This window comes from Bombina bombina, chromosome 10 (assembly GCF_027579735.1).
Source record: "Bombina bombina isolate aBomBom1 chromosome 10, aBomBom1.pri, whole genome shotgun sequence".
Lineage (NCBI taxonomy): Eukaryota > Metazoa > Chordata > Amphibia > Anura > Bombinatoridae > Bombina > Bombina bombina.
Genome location: NC_069508.1, coordinates 37,825,744 through 37,852,243, shown reverse-complemented (window position 1 = coordinate 37,852,243; position 26,500 = coordinate 37,825,744). Strand labels below are relative to the sequence as shown.

The 26,500-nt window shown below is 38.1% G+C and overlaps 1 protein-coding gene across 9 annotated transcripts in view; it reads left to right on the top strand.

The window, feature by feature from the left end:
• The window catches only part of SMG7 (SMG7 nonsense mediated mRNA decay factor), a 167,513-nt gene that overhangs the window by 4,042 nt on the left and 136,971 nt on the right, over window positions 1-26,500 (top strand). For 7 of the 9 annotated variants that reach the window (XM_053693976.1, XM_053693971.1, XM_053693977.1 and 4 more), the window contains exons 2-3: window positions 21,803-21,834; window positions 23,993-24,110. In XM_053693976.1, coding sequence (XP_053549951.1) covers window positions 21,803-21,834; window positions 23,993-24,110 — 150 coding nt within the window. Of the gene's footprint in view, window positions 1-19,432; window positions 19,585-21,802; window positions 21,835-23,992; window positions 24,111-26,500 lie in introns of all 9 variants that reach the window. The other 2 variants (XM_053693970.1, XM_053693974.1) reach the window with 2 other exon arrangements.

Below are 26,500 nucleotides of genomic sequence, written 5' to 3'. Positions count from 1 at the left end.
AATAATATTTGCTTTCACTCTTAAACCATCACGTTATTATCAAATCGTTTATGAAATGACCTAAAATCTTAATGTGAGGTAATAAAGGGGTGTCACCTGAAAAAAATGTGACACAGCTCCTAGAATCCTATTACCAAATAGGCATAGGAATAGGCACTTTGGGCCTCGATAGCCATGGTACACTTCTACATTTAAACAGAAAGCAATTGTGGTTTAATAAAAATAAACATGCTGCCATCAACAAAAGTTCCTGAAGTCGACTGATATAATAGAACAGGGTTCTTCAAAGCACGGGTCGGGACCCCTTACTGTGTCGTAGGAGAATGTGTGTGTGTTTTATGAGAGAGTGGGTGTGTGTTTTTACCTTTTTTATAACCATTTCAAGTTTGACTACAATAAGAAATAAAGTACACACACATTTTACTCACTTTGCCAAAAATGGCAGCTATCTTGTTGAATATTACTTCAGAAAAATAAAAATAGGGTCGAGAAGTTATGTGGGATCATGGCACTGGGTCTTGGGGGAAGAAAGTTTGAAGAACCCTGTAATAGAACACATGTTCAACATTTCTTTCAGTAGTGAGTCATTTATATTCCTGCTTCCCTTTCACATATTTTGTTTACCCTTCTGACAGCTGGTTTAGAACATTTCTCTGCTCAGTTCATCAGAGTAGGATGGTACCTGACATAGGGTGGGTGTGGACAATTGTTAAGGTGTTGAGGTTCACTGACACTTCTGTGAATCACAGGTTTTATTAAACAAGTGATTATATCATTAGTTTTAATAGTTTTCCCTTCCCAATAATGCATCATCAGTTTATAGATCTTGCTGGAAAATAAAAAACATTTGTTTCAGAAATAATTATCACGTTGAAATTTAGACTTTTTACTGCAGATACAATTCAAAATGCCCTGCAAGCTCAACCCATTGTAATAAGCTGTGGTTTCAAAGAACAAAACCAGCTATGTCATATACACTAATAAACATGAGAATGTGATTTCTCATACATGTTAGAGTAGCAAGTCATTGGAAATACTTTAACGGGACATTAAACACTTAAAGGGACAGTCTAGTCCAAAATTAACTTTCATGATTCATATAGGGCATGTCATTTTAAACAACTTTCCAATGTACTTTTATCACCAATTTTGCTTTGTTCTTTTGGCATTCTTAGTTGAAAGCTAAACTTAAGAGATTCATATACTAATTTCTTAGACCTTGAAGGCCGCCTCTTCTCTCAGGGAGTTTTGACAGTTTTTCACCACTAGAGAGTGTTAGTTCATGTGTGTCATATTGATAACACTGTTCTCACTCACGTGGAGTTACCTAGGAGCTAGCACCGATTGGCTAAAATGCAAGTCTGACAAAAGAACTGAAATAAGGAGGCAGTCTGCAGAGACTTAGATACAAGATAATCAGAGAGGTAAAAAGTATATTGATATAACTTTTGGTTATGTAAATCTAGGGAATCAGTAATAAAGGGATTATCTATCTTTTTAAACAATAACAATTCTGGTGTAGACTGTAAAATGATGCATTCAAATAAAGTTTAGTCTGAGAATAACATGTATTTTTGTAAGTTTCATTAGTTGTTTGTACTGTCCATGGTACTGAACCAAGAAAAAAGCTTAGATGCCTTCTCTTTCAAATAAAGATAGCAAGAGAAGGAAGGAAAATTGATAATAGGAGTAAATTAGAAAGTTGCTTAAAATTGCATGCTCTATCTGAATCTCGAAAGAACAAATTTGGATTCAGTGTCCCTTTTAAATATTGACAAAATAAGAGTAATATTTTAGTGTCTATAAAACAATGGGAGATTCCATGCTGTAACTTAGGTTTCCTTCTCTGCTGTGGCCAATTAGGGACAATATTAAATGGGTCACTAGAGTGTTAAGCCAATGGCTGTGTGGTATATAACAGTGTTCTGCACTTTAATTTCTAACAGGAACTGAATAGCTCACAATTTCATGTGACGGCCATCAGCCAATCACAAATGCATAAACGTATATTCTGTGAATTCTTGCACATGCTCAGTAGGAGCTGGTGACTCAAAAAGTGTAAATATAAAAGACTGCACATTTTTTTTAATGGAAGTAAATTGGACAGTTGTTTAAAATTACTGCTCTATCTGAATCATGAACGTTTTTAATTTTGACTTGAGTGTCCCTTTAATCGATATTTGCTACTCTTTGCTCCTCCCCCCAACATGATTTGGGTTCCAAATCTGTTTTCTTTTGAATAGTTTGTGAAATTTGTGGAAATGCTTTGGTTTATACCAGGGCCTGATTAACCGGTACGCCAGTTTCCCTGTAACAATAAAACTTGGAACTCCGTTTTGCTCCTTGGAAGGAGAGCAGTTCGAGGCTGACAACCAACCACTTTTCCTTATGTGTGCTGTGCTGGTAGAAATACTTATGGCTGCCATTTATTAGAAAATATTTTGCCAGTAGGTAAGATGGCAAATACAGTGTCAAGTCATGTGAGTCAGCTAAGAAATCAAAATAAAGGCGACAGTGATCCAGTGATAGATACTTGTGTATTTATGTATATTATTATTATCTAAATATCCGCCACAAACCATGACCACTGAAACATTTCTCATTTTTACGTTTTTGGGCTGAATTTTAGATTCTGATCAATTTGTTATGGTTTGGTTTGTACACACAAAGAACAAATGAAGGTGGTACGCTATTCGACTGATTCCACAGGACCACTCATCCACTTTGTTAGCTTTGCAATCATTTAGAATTAAAAGGACCATTGAATAAAGTAGAATCGCACAATGAAAAAAAACTGTATAGTTAAAGGGACACTAAACGTTGCTATAAAGTTATCTTGAATCGCTTAATCAATATGTATCAATTATATTTGTAATCCGGTTTGTGTTTCATGCTTTTACCATTATCGAGATATTCTGCTCTAAGAATTTATTGAATTCCAAACCCACGGCTCGAATCTTCGTTTACATGCACCAATCATCCATGATAACCTGAGTTATCCAAATGTCGGAATTACGCCGTCATGCTCGATTGTATGACCTCGTCATTGAACACGTCTAAACAGCAGACACTCTGAATCTTCTGGTATCACCGGTATAATATGCACATGCGCGAATATCGGTAACTAAGTGCATGTGCGCATGAAGACGACATTGACATGTCAGTAATGAAGTGCGCACGATGACGACATTGGCTTCTAATGATATGCGCAAAAACAAATTTTGATTGGAGGGGGTTTGGCTTCAGGTACGTCAGAATTGACAAATAAAGTATAATTATATTAGATTTATAAACTTCGTTTTTGTTTATAAGTAGGTTAGTTATGATATATAAACGTTCCTGATTGAAATCGGATAATGTAATTACGGATAAAAATGTAAAGTTTTGTGATCCTTTAAATAGACAATGCAATAGCACTTACTCTAAAATTTAATGAGCAATACATATTTTTTATTTTTATAATTTCAAAATTTCCTTTGGTTTGCCACTTAGGGATGTGCATTTGGATCCTTTGTGAGGATCCAAATGCATAAGTAAGTAGTGGCTTTTCAGTTTAGGTGTCTTGCTGTTGCGCTGCATTGATTATCTGCAAGTTGTCAGTATTCGGAATGTTGGACGCCAAAGGGAGCGCGTTACGATTGGCTATAGTGGTATTTGTCATTTTACACTGAAATAGACTGTTGCGGGCAGAGGAACGGTGGAATGTATAATAAAATCCTTTTCTATTACAAATATTGTTGAGCTTATAGCTTAACTTTATAATCACTTTAAAATTAGGCCCTGGTGCCCTGGATTAAAGGAACATGAAACTTAAAAAATTTATTTTCTTTTATGATTTAGATAGAGCATGCAATTTTTAAACCGTTCTAATTTGCTTCTAGTATCGAATTTTCTTTGTTCTCTTAGTATCTTTTGCAGGAATGTAAGCTCAGGAGCGTGCACGTGTCTGGAGCACTATATGGTAGCAGTTTTGCAAGAATGTTATCCATTTGCAAGAGCACTAAATGGCAGCACAATTTCCTGCTATGTTGTGCTCTAGACACCTAGCTAGGTAGCTCTTCAACAAAGCAAATTTAATAAAAGAAGTAAATTGGAAACTTTATTATTATTTTTTGTATGCTCTATCTTAACCACAAAACAGAATATTTGGATTTCATTTCCTTTAAGAACCCCAAGACATTCATGGTTCCTTTCCACTTTCTACCGCTCGCCGCCACAAGAAATGTCTAAAATTTAGCTTGGTGAGGCTGGGTTAGTGACATTTTTGCATTGGTGTTTCTTGTTTACTATGTGTTTAACGCTGTCAAAGGTGTGTAAACACATAGATAAATTTGGGCTCCTAAAGCTGTAACGCATCGCTGTTTCTGATCAGGAAACCGCCAGTAATCCAGTTGGGGAGCAGTATATGCACTTTTGAGTGGGATTTTAGCTATGTATCTTGTAATCTTTGCTGATATTCAACACCTACTAAGAAATTGGTCACCAATGCTGTAAAGTAATGATTGCATTAGAATATCTCTTAAACAGCTTGCAAGATTTGCTAGTTATTTGTAGTTATTGGTTTATCCTGTCTGTCTTGTTGTTCAGTTAATTTAATTCTTTTTTTTTTTTTTTATAAGCTTATCTTATGGGGCAGGCAGTAAACTTTAACTTAAATTATAAATAGTGATTGATAACAGCAAGTCACAAAAGGGTAAATCAGCACAAAATAAATAAAATATATTGACTCATTTGTTCAGCTTCCACTTTATTAGGAGGTACACTGTGCTAGATCAAGGTTGGACCCCCTTTTGCCTTCAGAACTGCCTTAATTCTTCGTGGCATAGATTCAACAAGGTGTTGGAAACATCCCTCAGAGATTTTGGTCCCTATTGACCTGATAGCATCATGCAGTTGCTGCAGATTTGTTGGCTGCACATCCTTGATGCAAATCTCCTGTTTCACCACTTCCCAAAGGTGCTCTATTGGATTGAGATCTGGTGACACTGGAGGCCATTGGAGTACAGTGAACTCATTGTCATGTTAAAGAAACCAGTTGGAGATGAATTGAGCTTTGTGACATAGTGCATTATCCTGCTGGAAGTAGCCATCAGAAGATGGGTACACTGTAGTCATAAAGGGATGGACATGGTCAGCAACAATATTCAGGTAGGCCGTGGCGTTTAAATGATGCTCAATTGGTACTAAGGGGCCCAAAGTGTGCCAAGAAAATATCCCCCACACCATTACACCACCACCAGCCTGAACAGTTGATACAAGGTAGGATGGATCCATGCTTTCACGTTTTACGGCAAATTCTGACCTTACCATCTGAATGTCGCAGATGAAATAGAGACTCGTCAGACTAGGCAATGCTTTTCCAATCTTCTATTTGCCAAGTTTGGTGAGCCTGTGCGAATCGTAGCCTCAGTTTCCTGTTCTTAGCTAACAGGAGTGGCACCCTGTGTGGTCTTCTGCTGCCGTAGCCTATCTGCTTCAAGGTTCGACGTGTTGTCTGTTCAGAGATGGTATTCTGCATACCTTGGTCATAACGAGTGGTTATTTGAGTTACTGTTGCCTTTCTGTCATCTCAAAACAGTCTGTCCATTCTCCTCTGACATCAACAAGACATTTTTGTCCACACAGCTGCAGCTCACTTGATATTTTATCTTTTTCGGACCATTCTATGTAAACCCTAGAGATAGTTGTGTATGAAAATCCCAGTAGATCAGCAGTGTTTGAAATACTCAGACCAACCAGTCTTGCACCAACAACCATGTCCCGTTTAAAGTCATTAAAATACTCTTTCTTCCCCATTCTGATGCTCGGTTTCAACTTCAGCAAGTCGTCTTCACAACGTCTAGAGGCTCTAAATGTAAAGAGCTGCCATGTGATTGGCTGATTATCAATTTGTGTTACCAAGCAATTAAAGTGGCCAGTGTGTATGTATATATATGTGTATGTATGTATGTATGTATGTATATATATATATATATTTCTCCAACATAGGTGTGTCCGGTCCACGGCGTCATCCTTACTTGTGGGATATTCTCTTCCCCAACAGGAAATGGCAAAGAGCCCAGCAAAGCTGGTCATATGATCCCTCCTAGGCTCCGCCTACCCCAGTCATTCTCTTTGCCGTTGTACAGGCAACATCTCCACGGAGATGGCTTAGAGTTTTTTAGTGTTTAACTGTAGTTTTTATTATTCAATCAAGAGTTTGTTATTTTAAAATAGTGCTGGTATGTACTATTTACTCAGAAACAGAAAAGAGATGAAGATTTCTGTTTGTATGAGGAAAATGATTTTAGCAACCGTCACTAAAATCCATGGCTGTTCCACACAGGACTGTTGAGAGCAATTAACTTCAGTTGGGGGAACAGTGAGCAGTCTCTTGCTGCTTGAGGTATGACACATTCTAACAAGACGATGTAATGCTGGAAGCTGTCATTTTCCCTATGGGATCCGGTAAGCCATGTTTATAAAGATCGTAAATAAGGGCTTCACAAGGGCTTATTAAGACTGTAGACTTTTTCTGGGCTAAATCGATTCATTATTAACACATATTTAGCCTTGAGGAATCATTTTATCTGGGTATTTTGATATAATAATATCGGCAGGCACTGTTTTAGACTCCTTATTATTTAGGGGCTTTCCCAAATCATAGGCAGAGCCTCATTTTCGCGCCGGTGTTGCGCACTTGTTTTTGAGAGGCATGACATGCAGTCGCATGTGAGAGGAGCTCTGATACTTAGAAAAGACTTTCTGAAGGCGTCATTTGGTATCGTATTCCCATTTGGGGCAAAGCAGATACCAGGGACTGTAAAGGGGTTAAAGTTAAAAACGGCTCCGGTTCCGTTATTTTAAGGGTTAAAGCTTCCAAATTTGGTGTGCAATACTTTTAAGGCTTTAAGACACTGTGGTGAAAATTTGGTGAATTTTGAACAATTCCTTCATGTTTTTTCGCAATTGCAGTAATAAAGTGTGTTCAGTTTAAAATTTAAAGTGACAGTAACGGTTTTATTTTAAAACGTTTTTTGTACTTTGTTATCAAGTTTATGCCTGTTTAACATGTCTGAACTACCAGATAGACTGTGTTCTGAATGTAGGGAAGCCAGAATTCCTATTCATTTAAATAAATGTGATTTATGTGACAATGACAATGATGCCCAAGATGATTCCTCAAGTGAGGGGAGTAAGCATGGTACTGCATCATTCCCTCCTTCGTCTACACGAGTCTTGCCCACTCAGGAGGCCCCTAGTACATCTAGCGCGCCAATACTCCTTACTATGCAACAATTAACGGCTGTAATGGATAATTCTGTCAAAAACATTTTAGCCAAAATGAACACTTACCAGCGTAAGCGTGACTGCTCTGTTTTAGATACTGAAGAGCATGACGACGCTGATAATAATGGTTCTGAAGGGCCCCTACCCTAACCCAGTCTGATGGGGCCAGGGAGGTTTTGTCTGAGGGAGAAATTACTGATTCAGGGAACATTTCTCAACAAGCTGAACCTGATGTGATTACGTTTAAATTTAAGTTGGAACATCTCCGCATTCTGCTCAAGGAGGTATTATCCACTCTGGATGATTGTGACAAGTTGGTCATCCCAGAGAAACTATGTAAAATGGACAAGTTCCTAGAGGTGCCGGGGCTCCCAGAAGCTTTTCCTATACCCAAGCGGGTGGCGGACATTGTTAATAAAGAATGGGAAAGGCCCGGTATTCCTTTCGTCCCTCCCCCCATATTTAAAAAATTGTTTCCTATGGTCGACCCCAGAAAGGACTTATGGCAGACAGTCCCCAAGGTCGAGGGAGCGGTTTCCACTTTAAACAAACGCACCACTATACCCATAGAGGATAGTTGTGCTTTCAAAGATCCTATGGATAAAAAATTAGAAGGTTTACTTAAAAAGATGTTTGTTCAGCAGGGTTACCTTCTACAACCTATTTCATGCATTGTCCCTGTAGCTACAGCCGCATGTTTCTGGTTCGATGAGCTGATAAAGGCGGTCGATAGTGATTCTCCCCCTTATGAGGAGATTATGGACAGAATCAATGCTCTCAAATTGGCTAATTCTTTCACCCTAGACGCCACTTTGCAATTGGCTAGGTTAGCGGCTAAGAATTCAGGGTTTGCTATTGTGGCGCGCAGAGCGCTTTGGTTGAAATCTTGGTCAGCTGATGCGTCTTCCAAGAACAAGCTACTTAACATTCCTTTCAAGGGGAAAACGCTGTTTGGCCCTGACTTGAAAGAGATTATCTGGGGGTAAGGGCCACGCCCTTCCTCAGGATCGGCCTTTCAAGGCAAAAAATAAACCTAATTTTCGTCCCTTTCGTAGAAACGGACCAGCCCAAAGTGCTACGTCCTCTAAGCAAGAGGGTAATACTTCTCAAGCCAAGCCAGCTTGGAGACCAATGCAAGGCTGGAACAAGGGAAAGCAGGCCAAGAAACCTGCCACTGCTACCAAGACAGCATGAAATGTTGGCCCCCGATCCGGGACCGGATCTGGTGGGGGGCAGACTCTCTCTCTTCGCTCAGGCTTGGGCAAGAGATGTTCTGGATCCTTGGGCGCTAGAAATAGTCTCCCAAGGTTATCTTCTGGAATTCAAGGGGCTTCCCCCAAGGGGGAGGTTCCACAGGTCTCAGTTGTCTTCAGACCACATAAAAAGACAGGCATTCTTACATTGTGTAGAAGACCTGTTAAAAATGGGAGTGATTCATCCTGTTCCATTAAGAGAACAAGGGATGGGGTTCTACTCCAATCTGTTCATAGTTCCCAAAAAAGAGGGAACGTTCAGACCAATCTTAGATCTCAAGATCTTAAACAAGTTTCTCAAGGTTCCATCGTTCAAGATGGAAACCATTCGAACTATTCTTCCTTCCATCCAGGAAGGTCAATTCATGACCACGGTGGATTTAAAGGATGCGTATCTACATATTCCTATCCACAAAGAACATCATCGGTTCCTAAGGTTCGCATTCCTGGACAAGCATTACCAGTTCGTGGCGCTTCCTTTCGGATTAGCCACTGCTCCAAGGATTTTCACAAAGGTACTAGGGTCCCTTCTAGCTGTGCTAAGACCAAGGGGCATTGCTGTAGTACCTTACTTGGACGACATTCTGATTCAAGCGTCGTCCCTTCCTCAAGCAAAGGCTCACACGGACATTGTCCTGGCCTTTCTCAGATCTCACGGATGGAAAGTGAACGTGGAAAAGAGTTCTCTATCTCCGTCAACAAGGGTTCCCTTCTTGGGAACAATAATAGACTCCTTAGAAATGAGGATTTTTCTGACAGAGGCCAGAAAAACAAAACTTCTAGACTCTTGTCGGATACTTCATTCCGTTCCTCTTCCTTCCATAGCGCAGTGCATGGAAGTGATCGGTTTGATGGTAGCGGCAATGGACATAGTTCCTTTTGCGCGCATTCATCTAAGACCATTACAACTGTGCATGCTCAGTCAGTGGAATGGGGACTATACAGACTTGTCTCCGAAGATACAAGTAAATCAGAGGACCAGAGACTCACTCCGTTGGTGGCTGTCCCTGGACAACCTGTCACAAGGGATGACATTCCGCAGACCGGAGTGGGTCATCGTCACGACCGACGCCAGTCTGATGGGCTGGGGCGCGGTCTGGGGATCCCTGAAAGCTCAGGGTCTTTGGTCTCGGGAAGAATCTCTTCTACCGATAAATATTCTGGAACTGAGAGCGATATTCAATGCTCTCAAGGCTTGGCCTCAGCTAGCGAGGGCCAAGTTCATACGGTTTCAATCAGACAACATGACAACTGTTGCGTACATCAACCATCAGGGGGGAACAAGGAGTTCCCTAGCGATGGAAGAAGTGACCAAAATCATTCTATGGGCGGAGTCTCACTCCTGCCACCTGTCTGCTATCCACATCCCAGGAGTGGAAAATTGGGAAGCGGATTTTCTGAGTCGTCAGACATTGCATCCGGGGGAGTGGGAACTCCATCCGGAAATCTTTGCCCAAGTCACTCAGCTGTGGGGCATTCCAGACATGGATCTGATGGCCTCTCGTCAGAACTTCAAAGTTCCTTGCTACGGGTCCAGATCCAGGGATCCCAAGGCGGCTCTAGTGGATGCACTAGTAGCACCTTGGACCTTCAAACTAGCTTATGTGTTCCCGCCGTTTCCCCTCATCCCCAGGCTGGTAGCCAGGATCAATCAGGAGAGGGCGTCGGTGATCTTGATAGCTCCTGCGTGGCCACGCAGGACTTGGTATGCAGATCTGGTGAATATGTCATCGGCTCCACCTTGGAAGCTACCTTTGAGACGAGACCTTCTTGTTCAGGGTCCGTTCGAACATCCGAATCTGGTTTCACTCCAGCTGACTGCTTGGAGATTGAACGCTTGATCTTATCGAAGCGAGGGTTCTCAGATTCTGTTATCGATACTCTTGTTCAGGCCAGAAAGCCTGTAACTAGAAAGATTTACCACAAAATTTGGAAAAAATATATCTGTTGGTGTGAATCTAAAGGATTCCCTTGGGACAAGGTTAAGATTCCTAAGATTCTATCCTTCCTTCAAGAAGGATTGGAAAAAGGATTATCTGCTAGTTCCCTGAAGGGACAGATTTCTGCCTTGTCTGTGTTACTTCACAAAAAGCTGGCAGCTGTGCCAGATGTTCAAGCCTTTGTTCAGGCTCTGGTTAGAATTAAGCCTGTTTACAAACCTTTGACTCCTCCTTGGAGTCTCAACTTAGTTCTTTCAGTTCTTCAGGGGGTTCCGTTTGAACCCTTACATTCCGTTGATATTAAGTTATTATCTTGGAAAGTTTTGTTTTTAGTTGCGATTTCTTCTGCTAGAAGAGTTTCAGAATTATCTGCTCTGCAGTGTTCTCCTCCTTATCTGGTGTTCCATGCAGATAAGGTGGTTTTACGTACTAAACCTGGTTTTCTTCCAAAAGTTGTTTCTAACAAAAACATTAACCAGGAGATTATCGTACCTTCTCTGTGTCCGAAACCAGTGTCAAAGAAGGAACGTTTGTTGCACAATCTGGATGTTGTTCGCGCTCTAAAATTCTATTTAGATGCTACAAAGGATTTTAGACAAACATCTTCCTTGTTTGTTGTTTATTCCGGTAAAAGGAGAGGTCAAAAAGCAACTTCTACCTCTCTCTCTTTTTGGATTAAAAGCATCATCAGATTGGCTTACGAGACTGCCGGACGGCAGCCTCCCGAAAGAATCACGGCTCATTCCACTAGGGCTGTGGCTTCCACATGGGCCTTCAAGAACGAGGCTTCTGTTGATCAGATATGTAGGGCAGCGACTTGGTCTTCACTGCACACTTTTACCAAATTTTACAAGTTTGATACTTTTGCTTCTTCTGAGGCTATTTTTGGGAGAAAGGTTTTGCAAGCCGTGGTGCCTTCCATTTAGGTGACCTGATTTGCTCCCTCCCTTCATCCGTGTCCTAAAGCTTTGGTATTGGTTCCCACAAGTAAGGATGACGCCGTGGACCGGACACACCTATGTTGGAGAAAACAGAATTTATGTTTACCTGATAAATTACTTTCTCCAACGGTGTGTCCGGTCCACGGCCCGCCCTGGTTTTTTTAATCAGGTCTGATAATTTATTTTCTTTAACTACAGTCACCACGGTACCATATGGTTTCTCCTATGCAAATATTCCTCCTTAACGTCGGTCGAATGACTGGGGTAGGCGGAGCCTAGGAGGGATCATGTGACCAGCTTTGCTGGGCTCTTTGCCATTTCCTGTTGGGGAAGAGAATATCCCACAAGTAAGGATGACGCCGTGGACCGGACACACCGTTGGAGAAAGTAATTTATCAGGTAAACATAAATTCTGTTATATATATATATATATATATATATATATATATATATATATATATATATATATATATATATATATATATATATTATAGCGTTTGTAATGCGTCCGTCGCCAGTTACGCATTCGTCCTCAAAGGAATGTTGGATGCACGCAGCCAAAATTATCCACCTGGGATGCAGCATAGGCAAACGAAGCCTTTAAAAAAAAACAAAAAACAACGCAATAGCCCACATGAAATAACTAAAAAACACGTAACTTCCTGCTTGAAATAACTAAAAAAACACGTAACCGCACGCAAGAAATAATATAAAAAAAAAACCCCGGCCGCATGAAATATTAAGAAAAAAAAAAAAAACTGCCTGCACTAAGTATTAACAAAAAAGGTAACCGCCCGCAAGAAGTATTAAGAAAAAAAATAAACATAACTGCCCGTACTTATTATTAACAAGAAAAACTAACCCTTAAATTGCTAAACTCCCACAACAGAAACTACCTAACCTTACACCGCCAAACCCCCACAACGCCAACTAAATAAATTACAATATTAACTCCTAAACCGCCAAACCCTACAACACCAACTAATTAACCTATTTACCCCTAAACCGCCACCCCCCACAATGCAAATAACTAATTTAATTACTAAGCCCCCTAACCTGACACCCCCTAAATTAACCCCAATTTACTACTAAATTACAATTAAAATAAAAAATCCTTTCATTAAATTACAAAAACTTAATCTAACATTACAAAAAATAAAAGTCTAACATTACAGACAAAAATAAAAAAATATCAAAAATAAAAAAAATTAAACCTAATCCCTATGAAAATAAAAAGCCCCCCCAAAATAAAAACACCCCCTAATCTAAACTACCAATAGCCCTTCAAAGGGCCTTTTTGTAGGGCATTGTCCTAAATTAAACAGCTCTTTTACGTTTAAAAAAATACTAAGTCCCCTCTAACAGTAAAACCCACCAAACCCCCCAAAATAAAAAAACCTAAGACTAAAAAAACTAAACTACCGATTGCCCGTAAAGGGGCATTTGTATGGGCATTGCCCTTAAAAGGGCATTCAGCTCTTTTACAAGCCCATTAAATCCCTAATCTTAAAAATAAAAAAAATCCCAAATAGGTACTCATTGTTCCTGAAGTCCGGCGGAGAAGGTCTTCTTCCAGGTGGCTCCATCATCTTCTATCTTCATCCGGAGCTGGCTTCCCCGATGCACGGATCCTCAGCGTCGGCGGTCTAAAGCGACGTGGAGGCTCCTCTTCATGCAATCGTGCGCCGCACACTGAAGATTAAATGCAAGGTACCCCTTATGGAAGGTCTCGAAGAAGACCTCCGCTGGACTTCAGGAACAGCGAGTACTTATTTGGGGTTTAGTCTTAGGCTGCTTTTTTTTTTTTTGGGGTGGGTTTTATTTTTTTTAGATTAGGGTTTTTTGGGCAGTAAAAGAGCTGAATGCCCTTTTTAAGGGCAATGCCCATACAAATGCCCTTTAGGGGCAATGGGTAGTTTAGTTATTTTATTTTAGGGGGTTTGGTGGGTGGGGGTTTTTACTGTTAGGGGGTAATTTGTTTAGGTAAAAGAGCTGTTTAACTTAGGGCAATGCCCTACAAAAGTCCTTTTAGTATTAGATTAGGGAGTGTTTTTTTATTTTCGGGGGAATTTTGTTATAGGAATATTAGTTTAGGTTTAATTTTTTTTTATTTTGCATAGCTTTTTGTTTTGTTTTTTTCTGTAATTTTACATTTTTATTTTGTGTAATTTTAGCTTTGGGGTTTGTAGTTTTTTAATTTTATTTCAAAATAGACTGCCCTCTAGGCAGTCTTATCGCCTAGTGTGTGTGTGTGTGTATAATCTCCAAAGCACATTTTTAAAATTCGCTTATTTTATCTTAATATTTGCTGAGTGGTCAGTAAAATCAGCATATGTATGTATTGTTTTTCCGCATAGACTTTATTCTTCTTTTGTTCACAATCACTATTTCTAATTTATCTATGTGTATTTGTGATTTATACGTTTTATATTTTGTTAGCAAACCTTTTAAACTGTTGTAACCTTTCGGATGCTAATGTTCTTTGGAGATTTTAACTCTTCTTGTTCACCCACAAATATAAGTGGTTATTGTTTTAGGCGTTGCTTTTGTTAAAACCCATCTGCACCAGCACTTTCAGAAAGGAAAATCGTTGTCTATATATAATTTTAGTTTTTCAGTTTTACTTACCGATTGTGCATAAGTGATTCATGCAACAGATTTGTTTAGTTTCTTTGCTGACTAAAAATTAGTAAATCTTTTCTTTTGGGACTTTGTACAAAAACCCACTATGGAAAAACGACCGTGATACCTATAAAGTTTTACTATCTATTTATTGTGTACAAAACTAAGTCCAGTAAAGCGTATTTCAGTAGAAACTCATTACTGTATGGGGAGAAACCAATCATACTCTCTTTAGTATAGTACCCATCAAATAATTTGTATAATGAAGAGGGTTTCACAAAGATCTATAGTAAGAAAGGCTTTACAGATTCTACCCATAACCCTGCTTTAAAGGGACCGTAAAGTCAAAATTAAACTTTAACCCCATTAACGACCAGGACTTACCCTCTATGTTGCTGGTCCTTAAAGGGATACTGAACTCAATTTTTTTTCTTTCATGATTCAGATATAGCATAACATTTTAAGCTACTTTCTAATTTACTCCTGTTATCAATTTTTCTTTGTTCTCTTGGTATCTTTATTTGAAAAAGCAGGAATGTAAGCTTACTAGCCTGCCCATTTTTGGTTCAGCACCCTGGATAGCGCTTGCTGATTGGTGGGTACATTTAACCACCAATCATCAAGCTGTACCCAGGTGCTGAACCAAAGAGGGGCCGGTTACTAAGCTTACATGCCTGCTTTTTCAAATAAAGATACCAAGAGAACAAAGAAAAATTTAAAACAGGAGTAAATTAGAAAGTTGCTTAAAATGTAATGCTTTATCTGAATCATGAAAGAAAATTAGGTTCAGTATTCCTTTAAAGGGAAACTCAGTTCAAAATACATTTTCATGATTCAGATACAGCATGTAATTTTAAACAACTTTCCAATTTACTTCCATTAAAAAAAATGTGCACAGTCTTTTATATTTACACTTTTTGAGTCACCAGCTCCTACTGAGCATGTGCAAGAATTCAGACTATACGTATATGCATTTGTGATTGGCTGGTTGCTATCACATGGTACAGGGGGAGTGGAAATAGACATAACTTTGAAATTTGTTAGAAAAAAATCTACTACTCATTTGAAATTCAGAGTAAATGCTATTGTATTGTCTTGTTATCTTGCAGTTGTTGATTATGCAAATCTACTGTGTTTACTAGTCCTTTAAAGGGACACTAAACCCAATTTTTTTTCTTTCATGATTCAGATAGAGCATGCAATTTTAAGCAGCTTTCTAATTTACTCCTATTAATTTTCTGGGGTTTTGTCCCTGCAATAGCTTGGATCTCGCCGTCAGCTGCAAGACTGCTCTGTTACAACCTCCTTTCCTCCTTCAGGCTTCCTGCAACAGCGTGGTCTTGTCGCTAGCGGTGTGAGCCGTGCTATTGAAACCTCAACCTTCATTTAAAGACCAACAAATGTATAGGGTACTTCCCTGGTGGTTAAGCGGTTAAAGGACCACTGAAGTCCAAATTAACTGTCTGAATCATTAACTTTTCAATTTACTTCTATTATCTAATGTGCTTCATTCTCCTGGTATATTTTGTAGAAAAGCATACCTAGGTAGGCTCATAAACTATTTGATTGTCTAGAAATTAATCCATTGGTAATATTAAGCTATTGTTACCTTCTAGTTATCCCTGACAAACGGCAGAAAATTCACTCAAGACACAGTATTCGCTATATTAATCCCTTTACGTTGTTAGGATGTTCAATGCCATCCTTACAGTGCTGGGCTTTAACGCCAATTAGGATTGCATGGAATGTCCTACTTTATGTGGCGTCCTGCAGCCCCCTCCCCCTTTTGCGATTTAGGAATTCAACTGAGGGGTGTGCCTAGCAGCGTAGGCAGTCCCCATGATCTGATCCCAGCCTTGAAATCATACAATAACATTGACAATCGCGGTATTTCCTTTTTCAAGCAAATATTTAACATCGGAACGAAGATCCCGGCTTGAATGGGTTACCTTTTAGTTATATTTGGATTGATGCCTTGGCAAAATCTACAAAAAAATTGATAATAGGAGTAAATTTAAAAAGTTGCGTAAAATTGCTGCTCTACTTGAAAATTTGGGTCTAGTATCCCTTTTAATGATGGCAGCATTTGATCTATAAAGCGTCACTGAATTGCAGCTCTGTCTTGTGTTTAACCTGTGTAGTCTGTATCATATTCTGCATGTATTTGGTGTTTTAACCTGATTGAGAGCTTAATATGCTTTTCAGCAGCTGCTCTCATTCAGCCGCACTATTTCCTGCTTTTTGTAATCAGAAAGGTGTTCCTGTCCAGGCTAATATATTTGATTAGTCAGTATGCCTGCAGCAGAACATGAAAATGTATCATATGCTTTTTGAGATGGAGGTATGTGTCCCTTTATCGGCATATCCTTCACATCCTTGGGAAGTCTACAGCCAACCCTTTTCCTCTTGCTCAGAGACATCAGTGAATAAGCACTTCCATGTCCATGTAACCTTATCCCATTGAAGGTGGTTTCGTCTTTCATTTTGATTCTATGATTTATCATTGCTATTTTCCTATATTCGCCCCTATTTATCATTCAAATGTGCCTAAAATTGTGCAAGTTCGACTGTAAAATTCTCCTTCTCTGTTACCATTCTCCTTGGAGAATGTGCTCATTAATTCGACTAGTTACACATTTTTTATTTCTTTCCTCTATAAGTTATCCTGCAAATACGTGCATTAAAGGGACACTGAACCCAATTTTTTTCTTTCATGATTCAGATAGAGCATGCAATTTTAAGCCACTCTCTAATTTACGTCTATTATCAATTTTTTTTCGTTCTCTTGCTATCTTTATTTGAAAACCAAGGCATCTAAGCTAAGGAGCCAGCAAATTTTGGTTCAGAACCATGGACAGCACTTGTTTATTGGTGCTGTCCAATCGGCAAGGACAACCCAGTTTGTTTACCAAAAATGGGCCGGCATCTAAACTTAGATTCTTACTTTTCAAATAAACATACCAAGAGAATGAAGAAAATTTGATAATAGGAGTAAATTAGAAAGTTGCTTATCTGAATCGCGTAAGAAAAGATTTGGGTTCAGTGTCCCTTTTAAAGTTCTCCATAACTACTGCGGAGAACCGCATTCGAAATCTATTCTGGGTGTAGAAGCAGTTACCAAAACAAAGGTCTCTACAAAGTGCAAAAATAATATATAACAAACCGCAATAATAATATATATTGGATCGCAATAATAATATGTATTGGGGTGCCAAAATCATATATAATGGGGGCAAAATTAATATCTATTGGGGCATAAAAATAATGTATAAAAGAAGTGCTAAAATAGAAGCACCAAAACAATGAAAACTTAGATCTATTTTCTTCTATGACAGTTTGTTGAAGAGGAGCGTTAACAAAGCTACTAGAGGGGCTGTATAAATACTTCTTCTATTGGTTTATATTAGAATTACACAGAGAATTGAGTTAGATTTTTTTTTTTCTTTCCCCTGGTTCCATTATTTCTACCCTTGTCTTTATGATGATTTAATTTATTTTCCAGTAGGTTTATTCAGTATATAATCATGCTATACTAGGGCTGCATTACTGCCCCTGGAAATACATCCAATTCTCTTCCAGTTACTTAGCAGTTACATTTTCTAGACAAAAGCTTGTTAGATCCCACAACCCATGGTGTCACAGATCCTTAAAGGGCCAGTAAACCTAAAAAATAATGTTTATATAATTTTGCACATAGTGCAGAATTATATAACATCATATTAGTGCTAGTTTTTTTATTACAAATATATCCAGTGATTTTTGATAAAAAGAAGAGGGTTTTCCAGACCTGCCCTCTGTGCTCTACTGAGCGGGTCTGGTTTTCCCTCAGAGCACATCGGGCCAGCTGTTTAGTCACAGCCCAGCCCGACCGCGCCATTACATTCAATGCAGCTCGCTCCTGCTGTCAGACAGAGCAGGAGCGAGCTGCATTGAATATAATGGCGATGTGGTCTTTTTTAGTTGTTATATTTAAGTTTTGCACTTTGTTTTGTATTTTAATGCATTTATATTCTCAATAGAGCAGTGATTTCATAAATTCTGATTACACTTTGAAAGTTTGTGTTACTTTAATAAATTAGGATCATACTTTTTTTTTTATTTTTATTTATATCTTTTACAAATTACACTGCACTTTGTATTTGCTCTATTGGAAAATAAAATGTTGGCTTCAGAAAGTGGGTGGGAGAGGGTAGTTCCCAGGTTTTATGTCTAAAGCTCTCACAATTCTCATGAAATACTGTTTGCAGGTGAAGTTTTCTCAATTTTACAATACACTTATTTAACTGACAAAGTAATATATACTAAACTAGAGGCAAAAGTAAGTTAAATTATAGTTAAAGCATTTCAGTTTAAAATGTATTTGCTGCAAATTGAGACTTTATCAGTTACAGATGTTCTCCTTTTAACTGCACTCTCCTTTGTGAAATTCTGTATCCCAGAGAGCCTCGTTACTTTCTATGGAAGGGATCTCTCAAATCTCTGGGACTTCCATGTTCTGTCCTTTTGCTTATAGAATTCAGTGAGTTCGGCCCCTGTGACATCCACACTATAATTTATCCTGAAACTAGAGAATTTTGTATTATAGGGCCAATAGAGAGCAACAAAGCTCACTGGGAAGCTAAATCTGTCAGTTTTATTTTAAATAGAGCAAATACAAAGTGCAATGTGTTTTGTAAAATAAACACAACTTTACAATGTATGACCCTAATTTGTTAATGTTACACAGAAGCTATCAAATCAGAATTTGTAAAATGATAATCCCAAATATATTACTGTATATGCAATGAAATACAAAACAGTGCAAAGTTTAGATTAAGTTTTAATACATATAAAGTTTAAAGGGACACTGAACCCAATTTTTTTTTCTTACATGGTTCAGATAGAGCAGCAATTTTAAGCAGCTGTCTAATTTACTCCTATTATCAAATTTTCTTCATTCTTTTACTATCTTTATTTGAAAAGCAAAAATGTAAGTTTAGAAGCCGGCCCATTTTTGATTCACAACCTGGGTTGTGCTTGCTGATTGGTGTCCAGAGTGCTGAACTACAAATTGACTGGCTCCTTAGCTTAGATGCCTATTTTTTCAAATAAAGATATCAAGAGAACAAAGAAAAATTGATAATAGGAATAAATTGGAAAGTTGCTTAAAATTGCATGCTCTATCTGAATCATGAAAGAAAAAAGTTGGGTTTAGTATCCCTTTAAGTGTAACATCATCCAACTCATTAGCCAATGCTTCGTCTACCTATACCTTCATGATGGTCTAGTGTGAACACATTTTATGAATTATGTTAACCAAAATAAAATTTGTTCTTAAACCTGTACTAATGATTAACTAATAGAGGTATGCATTTTGTCAAAAAAAAACATATATTTTTTTCTTTTTCACTCTCCAAACCTTTCATAGCGAGCTAAATGGCTCTAAAGGTAAAATATGCCTTTCTAAAAATCTGAGTGACCTCGCAGTACTGACATCTTGGATAATCTCGCCACACCAGGGAACCCATAAAGTTGGCGTGTCCGCTGTGCAAAAATGACATGCTCTAAAGAACCAGCATTGTATGCACTAGAAGGTCCCTTTTTAAATACTTTTTAAACATATACAGGTAGCCCTCAGTTTACGCCGGGGTTAGGTTCCAGAAGGAATGGTTGTAAATCGAAACCTTTGTAAATTGAAACCCAGTTTATAATGTAAGTCAATGGGAAGTGAGGGAGTTAGGTTCCAGGCCCCTCTCAAAATTGTCATAGGTAACACCTAATACATTATTTTTAAAGCTTTGAAATGAAGACTTTAAATGCTAAACAGCATTATAAACCTAATAAAATAATCACACAACACAGACTTTACTTGCATTTTTCTGCAAACGGTTCTTTCTATGCATTCCAATCTGGACTGATTTATAGACGGGAAGATCTTGTTCCTTTGCAATCTGCTCGATAGCTCAGGTCTGTTTAAACTGATTAATTTCAGCTTGCTTGGCTTGCATATCTTTGCTGCAACACAAGCGGGCAGCTCCACCTACTGGCTATTTTAATCAATGCACTGCTTCTCAATGCTTTTCAATAGCGGTCACATGACTGAAAAAAGAGGTTGTTATTCTGAAACGGTGCAAATTGAACCGTTGTAAACCGAGGGCCACCTGTATATTGTATGTAGATATTATGCAATGTAGTATATAAAGGGATAGGAAAGTCAAAATTAAACTTGCATGATTCAGATAGAGCAGGTCATTTTAAGACACTTTTATATTCACTTTTATTTTCAAATGTGCTTTGTTCTCTTAGCATCCCTTGTTAAAAAATGAATACACACATATCCTACACTAGTGGCAGCTGCTGCTAATTGGTGCCTGCACACATTTGTCTCTTGTGATTGGCTAAATAGTTGTGGTGTTCAGCTTCCTGTCAGTAGTGCAATGCTGTCCCTTCAGCAATGGATAACAAGAGAATGAAGACAAATTTGATAATAGAATTAAATAGGAAAGTTGTTTAAAATTGTATGTTCTATCTGAATCATAAAATACAATTTTGGGGTTTGCTATCCTTGCTTGTGTATATAATGATGCATATATTAAAGTTTGTCAGTAAACATTTTTCATTTGTCTTAAAAATAAAAAATAAATATATATATATATACACACTTTTTAAAAATATATATATTATTTCCTTTCATAGTTATTTTTTGTTAGTGATAAGTACTTATACATAATCTTATAAATACTACATATTATTGTGTAAATTATTTGCTGTATTACGATATATTTTTTACAAATGTTATTGGTTTGTAGCCATAATAAATATGAATTGCACTATGTTTAGTAAAAGTTAATTATTGTTATTGGGTTTTTTTTGTTTTTGTTTTGATAAACCTGTTAAATAGTTCCCATTGGAACAGACTCAAAGGGATAGTGATTTAAAAATTAAAAGGAATATAAAACCCGAAAAAATTGTTTTGTGATTCAGACAGAGAATACAATTTTAAAAAAGTTTCCAATTTACCTAGGTTATAAAATTTGCTTTGTTCCCATTACAGTATATTCTTTGTTATAGAGATATCTAGGTAGCATCTGGGGCATAACATGGCAGGAAATAGGGCTGACATCTAGTGCTTTTGCAATACTGCTGCCGTATAGTGCTCCAGAAATGAGCCGGCTCCTAAACATACGTTCCTGCGTTTCAACAAAAGATACCAATAGAACAAAGAAAAATTGATAATTGAAGTACATTTGAAGGTCGTTTAAAGTCGCATTCTCTATCTGATTTATGAAAGACAAATTTGAAGTTTCATAGTCCTTTAAATGTTCAGCATTTAGATTAAGATTCAGCATTTAGATTAAGCAAGCACATTTTAAACTATTTTCAAATTTACTCATTTTTGTTTTTAAACTAATTTGCTTCATTATCTTAGTATCCTTTGTTGAAGGAGCAACAATGCACTACTGGAAGTTAGTAGGGCACAGCAGGTGAGGCAATGACAAGAGACATGTTGGTGCAGCCTCCAACCGGCAGCTATCTCCTACCTAAGTATGCTTTTCAACAAAGGATACAAGGAGATTTTAAGCAAATTCAATAATCTAAACAAATTGTAAAGGTGTTTAAAATTGTAAACTTTATTTGAATCACGAAAGCTTAATTTTGACTTTACTATTGCTTTTACAAGTGATCATTACTTGACATGTTTTTTAAGTAAAAGAAAGTTACTTGAACATTTTGAACGCTGCTCCTGTTCCCTTCTGTTTTTATTTAATGTCATTACTTTTTTTTTTAACCGTTACAGGCAGGCTGAAGTCCTGAAAGCAGATATGTCAGGTACGTTTATTATCTGCCAATTATTTACACTCTAAGTTTTATGTTGTGGTTTCCAACCAGTGGAACATATCTGAGATGTATTGAAGAGACCCAGCTCAAAGGACAAGAAATATGGTCAGATTTATAGCCGCAACAAACCTGTTGACAGGAACAATTTTTTTTTACTACTTTGTTGCATTTTTTAAGTTGTTTGTGTAGAATTAAAGGGAAAGTCTACTTACTACACCTTAGTCATCTTAAAGTGAGGTAAAGTTAACTCTATCTCACAATCTAATATCACTTGTTCCCCTAAATGAATATGAGTTTCATTCATCAGTTTTTAAAATTCTAATTGTAAACTCATTTTTTTCCGTTTATACTTTATTGTCGAATTCAACCCATATTTTTTTTTTTTTCAATCTCTGGTCACGTTTTCTTTACAGCCTATACGTCATCCGCCTCACGGATGATCTGCGCATGCGTTCAGGTTTATTTGTCAGTCTTTCAATACGAGCACGCTCCCGTTTCGCGCATGACTATTTCTTTTGTTATTGAATTTCCTATAATAGAAGATTACCGCATGCGCATTGCTGAGTAGTCGGTGCTATGCGCATTTTGTTGGATCCTTGTGAACGCGCTTTGCAGACACATATAGAGCGGGTGGAACCACTCTATACGTCATTGTCTCTAAGATAAGGAAATGACTGTTGGGAGGAGTCAGGAAGGTAATGGTAGGGAAAAGTAAAAGTGGTTTATTATATAAATATATAATCGATTGTGGAAAAAAGTTAGCAATTTTAGTAATTTACAATATGACTTATTCATTAGTGTATACAGATCGGTAAAACTTTACCTTCACTTTAGCCCCTTGAGTGCTAACGACAACTCTGAGCCATTGTAGAGTTTCCCACTCTGGTGCTAACGACGTCTCTGAGTCATCGCTAGCACTCTCCCACCTTGAAGGAGATCTGGGGGATCCCACCCGCTCCTACTTCGGCGATCGGGCCTGCATAGTGACAGGCATCACTGGGGCTTCACGTTATGCCAGTGACGTCGCCGCGCAACTTTATTTATACTTAATAATGTTAAGTATATGAGCAGGGGGCATGCTGTTTAGAAGCCTGTATCTCAGGCATCTAAGCAGCTACAGACCCCCAGGACCCACCGTTGGAAAGGTACTCGCCTAACCTTTCCAACAGTGGGAAGAAAAAAAAAACCCTTTAAAAAAGCTTAGCACTCAAAGGGTTAAATTCTTACCTTAGATTAAGCTGCAAATAGACTCCTGCACCTTTTCTATATCATGCAGCAGAAACCGTAAAAAAAAGTTATTTTAAAATGAATATTGTTTCTGGCCCCTTTGAAATGACTGCCTAACTCCGCCCACTGATAACATTACAATCTGGGCTGTATCTAGGCACTCTGCTTAATAGCATTGACAGTCTGTTGAATCTAGCTAGGGAGCCTTTTTTGATTGGATACCATATGCAGCACAGATCGTGATGTCATCAGTGGGGGGAGCTTGGCAGCCATTTCAAAGTGGTCAGAAACAATTTTCATTTGAAAATAACTTCTTTTTTTTTCCAGTTTCTGCTGCATGATATAGAAAGGGTGCAGGAGGATATGTGCAGCTTAATCTAAGGTAAGACTAAGGTGTAGACTGTCCCTTTAACAGTTATCAGATGCGTGAGATTACAGGCAGGGTAAGTATTTACGTTTTTAATATCTTAAAGTGAAGGTAAACTTTCAAGAATGAGTGCCTGGTTTTTAAAAATACTATTAAAAAAGGGGCACTTACATTCATGAAAGTTTACATTTCACCCGTTTTGTTCAAATACTTACCTTTTCTTCTTGAAGCCGGCGAAGCGATTCCCCCTCCTGCCGCTTGTCTCTTCTTACGTCAGCAATGACGAATATGGCATCCTCCAATCACAGCTTTCCCCCCAGGGGAATCATTGCCTGAGGCAACGCCATGATTGGAGAAAACTGGATTCGTCCATTGCTGACGTATGAAGTGACGAGTGGCAGGAGGGGGAATCGCTTCGCCGGCTTCAAGAAGAAAAGGTAAGTATTTTAACAAAACGGGTGAAATGTAAACTTTCATGAATGTAAGTGCCCCTGTTTTTAATAGTATTTTTACTTGAAAATTGAGCGTCACTTTAATGTTTGTTCTGCTGGGCAGATTCCAAGCCTGGCACAGCAGAGGTGTGGACGTCCCGTCAGGCTCTTCAGGACTTGTATCAAAAGATGCTGGTAACTGATCTGGAATATGCACTGGACAAGAAGGTGGAACAGGATCTGTAAGTATAAAAGTGCCGGTATTGTGTGTTATCTAATTCTTAAAGTCACTGTAAATGTTTCTCCCTTTTTTTTTTTTAATGTGTCTGGCACTTTACCTGTTGTAGTGTTTAAAATTGTTTACAAATTTACCTTTCTTTCATGTAATTAACAAGAGTCCATGAGCTAGTGACGTATGGGATATACATTCCTACCAGGAGGGGCAAAGTTTCCCAAACCTTAAAATGCCTATAAATACACCCCTCACCACACCCACAAATCAGTTTTACAAACTTTGCCTCCGATGGAGGTGGTGAAGTAAGTTTGTGCTAGATTCTACGTTGATATGCGCTCCGCAGCAAGTTGGAGCCCGGTTTTCCTCTCAGCGTGCAGTGAATGTCAGAGGGATGTGAGGAGAGTATTGCCTATTGAATGCAGTGATCTCCTTCTACGGGGTCTATTTCATAAGGTTCTCTGTTATCGGTCGTAGAGATTCATCTCTTACCTCCCTTTTCAGATCGACGATATACTCTTATATTTACCATTTCCTCTACTGATTCTCGTTTCAGTACTGGTTTGGCTTTCTACAAACATGTAGATGAGTGTCCTGGGGTAAGTAAGTCTTATTTTCTGTGACACTCTAAGCTATGGTTGGGCACTTTATTTATAAAGTTCTAAATATATGTATTCAAACATTTATTTGCCTTGACTCAGAATGTTCAACTTTCCTTATTTCCAGACAGTCAGTTTCATATTTGGGATTATGCTTTAATTATCATATTTTTTCTTACCTCAAAAATTTGACTTTTTTCCCTGTGGGCTGTTAGGCTCGCGGGGGCTGAAAATGCTTCATTTTATTGCGTCATTCTTGGCGCGGACTTTTTTGGCGCAAAAATTCATTTCCGTTTCCGGCGTCATACGTGTCGCCGGAAGTTGCGTCATTTTTGACGTTATTTTGCGCCAAAAATGTCGGCGTTCCGGATGTGGCGTCATTTTTGGCGCCAAAAGCATTTAGGCGCCAAATAATGTGGGCGTCTTATTTGGCGCCAAAAAATATGGGCGTCGCTTTTGTCTCCACATTATTTCAGTCTCATTTTTCATTTGCTTCTGGTTGCTAGAAGCTTGATGTTTGGCATTTTTTTCCCATTCCTGAAACTGTCTTATAAGGAATTTGATCTATTTTGCTTTATATGTTGTTTTTTCTCTTACATATTGCAAGATGTCTCACGTTGCATCTGAGCCAGAAGATACTACAGGAAAACCTCTGCCTGCTGGATCTACCAAAGCTAAGTGTATCTGCTGTAAACTTTTGGTAGCTATTCCTCCAGCTGTTGTTTGTATTAAATGTCATGACAAACTTGTTAATGCAGATAATATTTCCTTTAGTGATGTACCATTGCCTGTTGCAGTTCCCTCAACATCTAAGGTGCAGAATGTTCCTGATAACATAAGAGATTTTGTTTCTGAATCCATAAAGAAGGCTTTGTCTGTTATTTCTCCTTCTAGTAAACGTAAAAAGTCTTTTAAATCTTCTCTCTCTACAGATGAATTTTTAAATGAACACCATCATTCTGATTCTTTGGACTCTTCTGGTTCAGAGGATTCTGTCTCAGAGATTGATGCTGATAAATCTTCATATTTATTTAAGATGGAATTTATTCGCTCTTTACTTAAAGAAGTACTAATTGCTTTAGAAATAGAGGATTCTAGTCCTCTTGATACTAATTCTATACGTTTGGATAAGGTTTTTAAAGCTCCTGCGGTTATTCCAGAAGTCTTTCCTGTTCCTAATGCTATTTCTGCAGTAATTGCTAAGGAATGGGATAGATTGGGTAATTCATTTACTCCTTCTAAACGTTTTAAGCAATTATATCCTGTTCCGCCTGACAGGTTAGAATTTTGGGACAAAATCCCTAAAGTTGATGGGGCTATTTCTACCCTTGCTAAACGTACTACCATTCCTACATCAGATGGTACCTCGTTTAAGGATCCTTTAGATAGAAAAATTGAATCTTTTCTAAGAAAAGCTTATCTATGTTCAGGTAATCTTCTTAGACCTGCTATATCATTGGCTGATGTTGCTGCAGCTTCAACTTTTTGGTTGGAAACTCTAGCGCAACAAGTAACAAATCGTGATTCTCATGATATTATTATTCTTCTCCAGCATGCTAATAATTTCATCTGTGATGCCATTTTTGATATTATTAGAGTTGATGTTAGATTTATGTCTCTGGCTATCTTAGCCAGAAGAGCTTTATGGCTTAAGACTTGGAATGCTGATATGGCTTCTAAATCAACTCTACTTTCCATTTCTTTCCAGGGAAACAAATTATTTGGTTCTCAGTTGGATTCTATTATTTCAACTGTTACTGGTGGGAAAGGAACTTTTTTACCACAGGATAAAAAGTCTAAA